The following is a 10523-nucleotide window of genomic DNA, read 5'->3' as shown; positions in this document are numbered from 1 at the left end:
GCGAGCGGAGGGCCGTGCGGGCGGCATCACCGCATCACCTTTGGCTCCGGCAGCTCCGAGGCGGACTGGCGCGGCTCCGACCGGCGGTACGAGAAGAACGTGCTGGAGCGGTTCTCCCTGCGCTCGCCCTCGGCGCTCCGTGGGGTGGGCTTCGGGATCGGGGATGCCTCCATGCTGCAGAGCAACTGCGACAGGTGAGGGGTGGGGAGCAGAGCTGTGCCGCGTACCGGGCAGAGCCCACGGCGAAGCTCAGCGGGGACCCCCCAGAACAGTGTGAGTGGTTCAGGTGACTGCAGTGCCGGGACTGCAGGTGGGTCTCTCTGCTCCGTGTCCTCCCGCTGGTCGGGGCCGCCGTGGCGGATGGCGGAATGGATGCAGAGGTGGGGCTTGGTGTAAAACACCAGAGAGGGAAACCGAGGGCATCGGAATGGGGCAGGTGGGAGCAGAGTGCACGGGGCACAGGGGAACGAGTGGCTCCCGGGCGTGGGGATGAGGTGATGCCTCCCCTGCCGCACTCGCCTGTCTCTGGCGTGGCTCAGCCGCTCCCAGTCTGGTCCCCAGGTCACAGAACGGGGTCGTCCGCTCCGCCGGTCCTCGAAGGAGATCTGAGAGCACAGGGGGAGAAGGAGCCAGGAAGGGTGAAGGCATCGAGTGCCCCTCTGCTCCCTTCTGCTCAGTCAGCAGTGCCCTCCCTGCCTGTCCTGGCCGTGTGCCACCACCCCACAGTAGGGTCAAGCAGGGACCCTGAGCTCCCCCACGCACACTGCCCTGCCCTGCTCCCCACCAGCACTCACCATCTCCCGCACCCCATACTGGCTCTCCACTTTGGCCCGCAGCTGCACGAAGCACTGCTCCATGCGCTCGTGGAAGGGCCGCAGATCCTCCGTCACCTTCTGTCCGTGGATCCGGATTCCCTCTGACAGCAGTGGGATCTGCAGGAGGGGGGGGATGGAGCTGCCGGGCTCCCCATGTGCTGCAGGGGTCGGGGGCTCCCCACGGGGCTGTGGGCAGTACCTGCCAGGCAATCAGGTCCTTCAGCCTCTCGATGTTGCCCCGGTCCTCGGGGTGCTCCCCCAGGTACGGCTCCTGGAAGAAAGCCTGCAGCGAGCTGCTCAGTGCCCTGATGGCTGGCATGGATCGGGCAGGGAAAGGAGCGGTGCCCCTCAGTCTGCTCCCCGTGCTGAGTCCCAGCCCCAGTGCAGCACTTCCTCACCGTCTCGTACTTGGCGAAGCCGCCCATGACGGCGGGGTCCACGATGCCATTGAGCAGCATGGAGAGCGGGTTGATGGGCAGGCTGGGGTCGTTCTGGTGCCGGTTGATCTCACTCAGAATCTTCTCATTTGTTCTCATCATGGTCTCTATGGCGTTCTCCAGGGGGGAGATGGTGGTCTGTGCCAGGGGAGGGAGGTCAGCAGCTGCTTGGCAAAGAACACTGTCCATTCTGCTTGGGGCCAGTGGGTGATTTCTCCCCATCCGCGGTGCCCAGGACCCCTACGGAGCCCCTCGAACCCATGAGACATCTGCATGGAGCTGACTTGAGGCCCAAGGGGATGTACTGTTCTGCTCCCTGACGCCGGGCTGCCTTCAAGGTCAATGCCATACACGAGGGACTGCGGCCTCATGCAGCTGTGTGACAGCAGCAGTGCAGTGCAGAGCTTGTGGGAAGCCAAGTCATTGCACTGCAGGAGCAGCCGTGCAGCAGCAGCACGCGTGGTCCAGGCAAGGCACATGTGGCAGTGCTGCTGTACAGTGCTCTGCAGCACAACTGTCACCAGAGCAGTGCTTCACCCATCTCCTGCACTGCTGCAGCACCCAGACCCTCAGCCAACCCCCCCCCTCTGGCTGCAGCGTGGGACCCCCACACAGAGCTGCTGGGTGGGCAGGGGCAGCCCAGGGCCGGGTACCAGCAGAGCCCCCCTCCCCCCACCCTCTCCTCACCGTGGTGGTGGAGGTCACTGCAAACCAGCGCAGGATGCCGGGCAGTGGGTAGGCTGTCACGAAGGTGGTCCGCTCGATCCACATGTTCTGCGGGCAGGACACAATCAGTCCCACAGCTCCCATCACCCCAGCGTCCCACCTCCCCTGGCCGTGGGCAGTGCTGCCTTTCCCACCCCAGCACCCAGACGAGTCTCTCTGCACTGCCCTCCTCTGCAGACCCGGTGCTCCACAAGACCCTGCAGCTCTGCCCACCCCACCCCGGGGTCCCCATCAGCACTCACTGCAAATTCATTGTCTGGATCCTTCGGGCCTTTCTTGAAGGGCCGTGAGTAGCTGAACTTCTGGACATGATTGGCTTTGTAGAAACTGCAGGAGGGAAGGGGCAGAAGATGGGCTGCATGCAGAGGAGACAGAGCCCCGCAGCGAGCAGCGCGCCGTCACCGCAGGCACACACTTGGTGATCTGCTCCGGGATGCTGCGGTCCCTGAGCCGGATCCTGGACTCCTCCACCGGCTGCACGGTGAAGCACTGTATGTCTGCGGGAGTGAAGGAGCCTCGGGCGCACATCGCGGGGCTGCTGGGAGAGCGGGGCCCCGGGGCCGCGGCTGTGCGGGACCCACGGGGTCAGGGAACCCCCCGGCCCTCCCGGCCCCACGCTGCAAGGATACACTGCCCCGGGGACTCCGTGATGTCGGGGCCGGGCGGGGACGTAGTCTGCAGCTTCTCGGCGTTGGGGAAGGGGCTCAGCAGCCGCATCTCGAAGTCCTCCCGGCGTTCGTACTCCTTGCCGCGGTAGATGAAGACTTTGTTCTGCGGGAGGAAGGGGCGGCGCGGCGCAGTGCGCTGTGAGCCCTGCGCTGAGCTCTGCGTGCCGCGGGGTCGTGGCAGACCGAGGTGCCAAGCGAGGGAGAACCCCTTCTTGGAAAAGCCTTCCCCGAGCCCAACAACAGAAAGATAGATGAATTGACGGGCAGCGAGCCGTGGGGCACTGAAGAGAAGTTCCAGGAGATTCCCAAATGCATTCGCAGGTAGCACAGTGAGCACAAACCCATCCCTGCAGCACACACAGGGCTCTGCACCCCGAGTGGGACGTGGTGCAGCCAGGAGCAGTGCAGCCGCAGCCGTGCGCTGCAGGTAGAGCGCAGCCCAGTGCTCAGGGCCAGGAGGCCTGCAGACACCACATCCCTGTGTGCAGGAACACCACCCGGGGTCCTCTCCATCCTTTTTTATAGGGAATCACCAGTTTCCGCATTTTCCTTCCATAAGTGCTGCACCCAAAGGCACGCTGAGGTGGTTCCTACCAGCTCCCCATTGCCCCATCCCTCAGGGCTGCCCCATCCTGCGTGCAGTCCAACCTCCACCAGCTCTCCCCGCCAGGGCTGGAGCACTCGGGCCACGGAGACCCCACCCAGGCAAGGAGGACGGACAGCTCTGGGGCTCCGCTCTCAGGAGATGCCCTGAGATGGTCACAGCTGCCGGGCAGAGCTGTGCAGGGCGCAGCACAGCAGCACAGGAGCAGCGTGGGCTGCCGGCAGCAGCAGGAGCCTCTCACCCGCAGGAAGGTGGGGAAGCCTTGCCCGTAGTAGCCGACGGCGAAGTAGTCTGGGCTGGGACGCAGCACCTTCAGGATCTTCTCATAGAATTTGGCTTCTCGCTGCTGCAGGGGGAGGCGACACGCTGGAAAGGGCAGGAGCCACGCAGACCCCGCTCTGCCCCATGGCTCACGCTGCACTGTGCAGCGCCTTCAGCCCCCACTCTGCCCCAGTACCCAGCCCGGAATGGCTGGCACTCACCAGGATCTCGCTCAGCATCTCATAGTCAAAGATCTCACTCTCGTACTGCTCTGCCAGCTCCTTGCAGATATGGATGGCCTCCTCCCACATCTGCACAGTGCAGGGTGAGCAGGGCAGGAAGGGGGCTGGGTGCCTCCAGGGGACCCTGCCCCTCCTGCAGGGCTCCTGCAGCCTCACTCCTGTGCGAGGAGCAGGACGGGCCCCCGGAGGGCTGCAGCAGGGTTCACTGCCTGCTGTCTGCAGCCACGCAGCCCCTGCCAGGCCTCCACAGCCCAGCCTCTCTCTGAGGAGTCCAAGTTCCCCGCATCTCCCCAAAAGTAGGGGCAGAGCAGGCAACTGGGAGTTGTAGTGGCTGCAGGGATGAACTGCTCAGCACAGGATCTCCCTGCCTGGCACAGAGCAACTCTGACCCCATCATAGCAACGGGGATGGTGAGTGGTGCCAAGGTGAGGGCCTGGAGCAGAAGGCAGAGGGGGTTGAGCTGGTCCTACGGGCTGTGCTGCACGGGGCTGCGCTCACCTTGCCTTGATCAAAGTAGTTGACGATCTGGTTGTACAGAGCCTCCTTCAGCTGGCGCTGGGTCTGCAGGCTGGGGCTGTACAGGCCCTGCATGGGTGCTGTGTTTGCCTCGTCGGACCACTGTGTGGGGCAGCAGGAATGCCATGCATCACACTGAGCCATGGGGCGCGCTGTGCCCCCCGCCCCCCCGCTGTGCCTCACCTTGAGGAGCCGGGCGTGCAGCAGCAGCGTGTAGGCACCTTCTGTGTAGTTCTCATAGCTGATGTGCAGGTCCTTCAGCTTGTATAGGTACCTGGGGGGCAGGGCAGGGTTTGCTGGATGTGGTGCAAGGGGGGGATCTGGCACCACGCCCCCTGCCCGCTCCCCCATCCCCGCCCTACGCAGGGTCACAGCAGGTGGGGTGGGGGCAGCTCAGGGCTGGGGACCCTCCTGGATGCTGCTGGCGCCTTCCCATGCTGGGCTGGGACCAGAGCACGGTCCGGGTGTGCCGACAGTGCGGGGATCTCGATGAGGCAGCGCTCACCTGATGTACATGGCCTGGCGGTCGATCTCCTTGTAGAAGTTCTGGGGAGGAGCAAGCACTGAGGCAGCCCCAGGAAGGGGCTTATCCTGCAGCCCCCTCCATCCCCGACTCTGAGTCCCGCTGCCACCAGGGCACACGGGCACAGGGCAGCTGCGTGGGGATGCTGCAGGCCCCGCAGTCGGGGGATGTGGTGCAGGCACTCACCAGGAGGTTGACGGTGCAGCTCATGCTGTAGGTTTTGTTCTCATCATTCATCACCGCCCGGTAGTCGAGGAGCCGCTCCAGCAGCCCCGTCACCAACGCCACGAAGCTCTCCCCAGGCTGGGACAGCTCGGGGTGCGCCCGGCAGCAGCTGAGCAAACTGTGGAACAGAGGGACCGTGGGAGGCACGTTGGGCTCCACACCGACCCAGCGCAGCTGCCCTGAGGTGTGGGACCCGGATCACCCAGCGAAGGACAAAAAGCAGCACCAGGCCAGCGGTGAGAGCAGTCCCTGCGCTGCTTCCAGCAGGCGTGAGGCACAGACCAGGCTGTGATGGCAGCGTGGGGCAGGCGGTGCTCCTGGGCGCAGCCCCCTCCTGTCAGACCCACCCTCGGGAGCTGCGCCCTGGGCCAAAGCTCAGCAGGGAGGAGTAGGATGGCCGAGATTCGGCTGTGCAGGGGCAGGGCACAAAGCGGGGCTGATGCCCAGAGGAAGGGAACGGTGTTGCACTGCAGGCTCACATGCTTTCAAAAAGCTGCTTGTACTGCTCGTCGCCCCGGCCGCCCTCCACCTCGCTGTCCAGCTTGCGCAGGATCTCATCCTCAAACTGCAAAGAGATGAACGTGAGCACAGCTGAGGGCATGCGGAGCTCGGCCCCAGGCTGCCATGGCCGCAGTTCCACGGGACACAGGGCAGCAGGCACTGCAGGAAGGTTGACGGCAGCCCCAGCAGCAGCCTGGGCTCTGCTCCTGCAGACCGTCCTCCCAGATCACCCAGACACTCCCATTCCCCTGCTCAGACACATCCCCCGTTGCTCCCCAGCTCCCCGTTCCGCTCCTGCTGCGTTGTCATCTCCCAGCAGCCCAGATGACTGATGCAGCTTCTGCAGGAAGGGCTGTGTCCTGCAGCCCAGGCAGCCCGGCTGGCCCAGGAATCACTGGGCTGTGCTCTGTGTCTCAAAGCCACCTGTGCTGCCCGGGACCCTCCCACCTCCCAGCTGATGCTCAGCCTTGAGGTCCACGGGGTTTGTGCTCTAGGTGTACCAGATGGACCACAAAGCCTGGAGGTCCTGCAGTGTGTGCAGCACAGGACATGGGGGTTCTGGGCCACGTCTGATGCCCAGTGCCCCTCAGCTCCGCACTGAGTCCTCTGGATCCGCACATCCCCTGAGTGATGGACAGCATCTCCCCAGGCCTGGGCGGCATGGAATGGTGTGGAGATGCCACCTGCAAAGCTCTTGGGTCCTCTACGCTGCAGTGTCCAGTGTGGACAAGGGGCAAAGATCCAGCAGCAGCTGGGTCCCCGGGGCTCTGAGAGATCCCAGCCCTTCTTCCAGGGACACCCCATGGTGTGGAAAAGCCTTTTGCACAAGGAAAGCTCACAGCAGCTTGGGAAGAGAGCGGCAATGCAGGAAGATTGTACAGAACTCTCCCCTACCGCTGTGCTCTTGTTTTCAGCCAGTGCTGGGACCTGCTGAATGTGTGCAGCCTGCTGGTCCCTGGGAAATGCTTGGCATTGCTCCGAGACTCCTTCCTACTCCATGGCCCCACCGGATCGCCATCCCTCACCTCTGTCCCTCATCTCCATCCCTCATCCCTCTCCCTTGTCCCCATCCCTCCCTGCTGCAGCCACACACCCCAGGAGTGCACGGGGGAAGGAAGGGGGCAAGCAGTGCCTCCCCCCACACGATAGGGGTGGTCACCCCATGACAGGCAAGACCCTCACATCCACCTCCCTCCCCGGCCCAGTGCTGGTGCTCACACGGCTGAAGCTGGCGGTCAGCTGGTACTCGCAGAGCATCATGTCAAAGAAGATGGGGATGGTGGACGTGCGCAGCTCCAGCTCCGGCACAAGGGTCATCTCCAGGATGGGGCCCACCATGCCTGGGATGAACTCGATCTTGTGGTGGCCTGTGGACAGCAGGGAAGGCTGGGACACAAAGGAACAGGCAGCAATGCATGCAAGAGGCTGAGGAGTGGTGGCAGCAGAGGTCTGCAAGCCCTATGCAGCCTCAGCAGCGCTTCCCCAGTCCATGCCCAGTGCTGCATGCTGGGCAGAGGGGAGGCTGCAGCTGGAAGAGCAAGCTCAGCACCATGGGTTAGCACATCCCACAGCATCTCACGTGGTGCACACAGGGTGCACATCCACAAGGTAAACCCACAGGGTAAAACCCACAGGCTCCCACGCCCCACACCAGTCATCTCTCAGTCCTCAGCACCCGTTCTGGGGCCGGTGCTGATGGACACCAGGCTGCAGGCACACTCCAAGCCTCCTCCTTGCTGGTAACACCACAGCTCACCTAGGTTGTACCACATGTCCCGGATGGCTGCTCCAATCTTGGCTCTCATGTCCCCATACCTGCCGGGATGGTGTCGGTTTAGCATCACCCCATGGGCACAGCCCACAGCACAGCTTCCAGGCCAGGAGCCCCAGCACAGCGCATCCCAGAATCCCCATCTGCAACACGGCCGGGGCTGGGGCTGGAGCCCTGACCTGGGGGGGGGCACTCACTTGGCCAGGATGGCGGTGCGCTTGGCCTGCGAGAAGTTCTCCAGCTGCAGGGAGTCCTGGGTGAGGAAAGCCACGGCCAGGTGGAAATAGTTGTTCCAAAGCTGCGGTGAGAACAGAGGGACGACCGGCAGGCAGTGACACAGCGTCTGGCACATCCCTGCCACCCCATCAGGGCCGGGTCGGTGTCCCCTCACCTGCAGTTCGAAGCTGCTGCTGCTCAGGAACATCTCCGTCAGGGTGGTGGCAAACTGGTTGATGGCACGCAGGAACTCCCTGCAGGAGCGGTGGGCGCTGAGCAGAGGGCACGGCCGGCCCACGGCCCACGGCAGAGGGGGAGCGAGGCTGGCAGCCCCCGTCACGGCGAGGTGAGGGCTGGGGCTCTGGGCTTGGACTCACAGCGTGCTCCTGCTCACGGCCCCACGGCCCCTCATCCCTCGGCCCACGTGGTGCAGCCCAGGCTGCGGCCCCAGACCCCACTGTGGGTCCCTCCCAGCTCGGGGCTCCTCACCGGTTCTGCACCATGTTCATCACCATCCAGTCGGGGGGGTACACCGTCTTGCCAATGAGGTCCTTGAAGAGGATGAAAGTCTCCATGAGGAAGTCCTGTGAGGAGGAGACGTCGGGGCTGAGGCGCAGCCGCGGAGCCCTCCTGGCACAGAGCTGTGCTGAGCACCAGGGCTGGGAGCACCCAGGGGTGCAGGAGGCGCGGCGGCGGGGTGCTGACACGAGGGCCAGGCGGCCGCTCTCGGTGCACGGGGGGCACTCACCATCAGCTCAGGCCGGGAGGGGAAGGCCTGGATGTAGGAGTGGTAATGGTCCGCGTCCATCTGGCTCAGGATGGCGGCCATGCACGCCACGTAGTGACTCTGGCAGAGAGCAGCTGGGTCAGGGGCTGCAGGGCTGGCACCAGGAGGGCCGTGTACCCCTCCCCCCCGCCAAGGCTCTGCTGCCCTGGTGGCCCTGCCTGCTCCCCAGCTCTGCTGAGCTCTGCCTGTGCTCTGCTCCTTCTTCTCTGCTTCCGGGGTGGGACAGAGGTGAGACCCACCACACTGCAGCAGGGGACACGGGCGGAAGCTTTTGCTAGCATAAACCTGTGGATTTTAAGATAATTTAAGTAATATGTGGCCGTAAGTGCATCGTGGAAATGGCTCACAGCTTCTTTCTGGAGGCCAACGTATCCAGGCTGCCTTTAATAAGAGTCCCAGTCCGAGCCGTCAGCTCCAGCCCTGCCCTGTGTGCCTGTGGCTCTGTACCAAGGCGAGCAGGGCAGGCGCAGCACCCTGACCAGGACTCCCATTCTGCACAGCAGGACCAGCCATGCTCATCTCAGGTCTGCATTGTTCGTGGAACAGGAGAGGAGCAGCTGGCAGAGCAGTGACCACCTGCTGCTCACCCCTCTCTTTCATCTCCCCTTTAGCCTGTTAGCGCAGCCCATTATTGATGATGCTTCTAACATAAAATCTGAGTCTGCAGCAGACTTTGAAGTGCTTTGAATATTAACTTGTTAAGAGGAAGCTTTGGTGATGGGATAAGGCCCTTGGAAACTCCCCGATGGGCGCTGAGCATCTGAAGCCCGAGAGCTGCAGGGTCAGCGCTCCCAGCCCCCGAAGACGGGCACTGCTCAGCCTCAGGTCTGAGCTCGGGGCATTTGGCTGCAGGGTGCCACGAACCATCAGGAGAGCAGCACGCTCACAGGGGAAACATCATAAAGCAGCCCAGGTGCCCAGGATGTGCCTCTGCGTGGGGGCCGGGCAGGGCCTGGGCTGCCTGTGGGCACATCAGTGCTACGGACAGCCTGGGACAGGAGCGGCTGGAGCTGGGGGTGGAGGCAGCTGAGCAGGGATCTCGTGAGAAGCAGATGAATGACGACCCCATGAATGCCAGTCCTGTTATCATCAGTGTGAAGCCGCAGACCTGAAGCCGAAGGACGGCACACGGCACGTGCAGCCGCACAGGCCGGCAGCAGAGCTGGGGATGAGCTCTGCTCGCCATGCACGGCCATCATCCCAGCAAGGCCTGCTCCAGAGTAAGCACTAGTGAAGCATCGGTGAAGCAGGGGTTGCCACAAATCCACCCACATCCCTGAGCATCCACATGTGCAGTGCCACAGTGTGTGCCGGGCTGTGCGACCACGCTGTGCACTGGGGAGCAGCAGCTGTTCACACCTTCATGGAGGTCTGGGAGAATTTCTCATGCGCCCAACAGTGTGGATGTTACCCACACCAGCATGGGGAGAAGGGCGGCCCAAGCCAGCACAGCCCCATGGCAGCAAGGAGGAAGAGCAGGAGGAAACTTCTCTGCAAGGCAGAATGTGCCGGGGATGTGATGAGATCAGCTCAGCCATCTGAAAGCAGCTGTTCTGGTGGCAGCTGGAATTAGATCCAGGTGAACTCCCTGCTACACCTTGTTCAGGGGAAGCTGTATTTACATTTAAATTGCATTACTGGTGAGCCACAGCCGGGTGCTGCTGCACATACAGATGTTCAGCTGGCAGATGGTGCGTGTGTGGGGAACGGACCCAGCAGCAGCCCGGCACAGCACGCTGACCCTTGCAGCAGCCCGCAGACCCACCGCTGGTCACAGACAGAAAGGACTCGGCTCCCAAATAGTCCCCAACAAAGCCACCGCGAGCGCAGCGGCACCCGGAGCCGCCGCTCAGCCCAGCGGCTGCAGACTGGGCAGACTCGGAGCAGGAGAGGGTTTGCGGTGGCCGAGGGATGCCGAGCTCCTTTTGGCCGCTCCGTGACGGCGCTTTCCCACCTCCTGCTCCCCTCCGCCCCGCTGGGTGCAAACACCCGCTGCTCCCGGTGCTCCGCGCGGCCGGGTTGGGGCAGGCTGAGGGCTGCGTTCCGAGAGGTTGGAAGTAAAGGGGCAACACAGCAAAGTCCGGCGGCACGACCTCGGGGACGGGACCGAGGACGCGCCCGGTGCGCGCTGCCCGCACCCGGGTTGGGCATACGGCGGTGCGTCCCCGCGTGCTGTGCGGACGGCGTTCGGTGCCGGTCCGGCGGGGTTCCCCGCATCTCCCAGCCCCGCT

General features: G+C 63.9%; 2 protein-coding genes across 4 annotated transcripts in view; one reads left to right on the top strand and one right to left on the bottom strand.

Moving 5' to 3' along the window:
* Nucleotides 1-10523, top strand: part of MDGA2 (MAM domain containing glycosylphosphatidylinositol anchor 2) — a 375704-nt gene that overhangs the window by 147068 nt on the left and 218113 nt on the right. The gene's annotated exons all lie outside the window — the stretch shown is intronic.
* Nucleotides 7-10523, bottom strand: part of LOC100541844 (dedicator of cytokinesis protein 2-like) — a 47297-nt gene continuing 36780 nt past the window's right edge. For all 3 annotated transcript variants that reach the window (XM_019616005.2, XM_019616004.2, XM_031553739.1), the window contains 22 exons: nt 8254-8352; nt 7995-8089; nt 7681-7759; nt 7487-7587; nt 7275-7333; nt 6737-6885; nt 5497-5582; nt 4979-5135; nt 4775-4815; nt 4453-4543; nt 4252-4371; nt 3733-3822; nt 3492-3596; nt 2608-2749; nt 2394-2475; nt 2221-2305; nt 1940-2026; nt 1214-1390; nt 1015-1098; nt 795-932; nt 520-605; nt 7-174 (listed from right to left, as the gene is read on the bottom strand). In XM_019616005.2, coding sequence (XP_019471550.1) covers nt 27-174; nt 520-605; nt 795-932; nt 1015-1098; nt 1214-1390; nt 1940-2026; nt 2221-2305; nt 2394-2475; nt 2608-2749; nt 3492-3596; nt 3733-3822; nt 4252-4371; nt 4453-4543; nt 4775-4815; nt 4979-5135; nt 5497-5582; nt 6737-6885; nt 7275-7333; nt 7487-7587; nt 7681-7759; nt 7995-8089; nt 8254-8352 — 2301 coding nt within the window. In that variant the 3' untranslated portion in view covers nt 7-26. The remainder of the gene's footprint in view (nt 175-519; nt 606-794; nt 933-1014; nt 1099-1213; nt 1391-1939; nt 2027-2220; nt 2306-2393; nt 2476-2607; nt 2750-3491; nt 3597-3732; nt 3823-4251; nt 4372-4452; nt 4544-4774; nt 4816-4978; nt 5136-5496; nt 5583-6736; nt 6886-7274; nt 7334-7486; nt 7588-7680; nt 7760-7994; nt 8090-8253; nt 8353-10523) is intronic.

The sequence above is a fragment of the Meleagris gallopavo genome, chromosome 5, assembly GCF_000146605.3.
Source record: "Meleagris gallopavo isolate NT-WF06-2002-E0010 breed Aviagen turkey brand Nicholas breeding stock chromosome 5, Turkey_5.1, whole genome shotgun sequence".
Taxonomy (NCBI): domain Eukaryota; kingdom Metazoa; phylum Chordata; class Aves; order Galliformes; family Phasianidae; genus Meleagris; species Meleagris gallopavo.
This window is presented reverse-complemented; position numbering and strand designations above follow the sequence as displayed.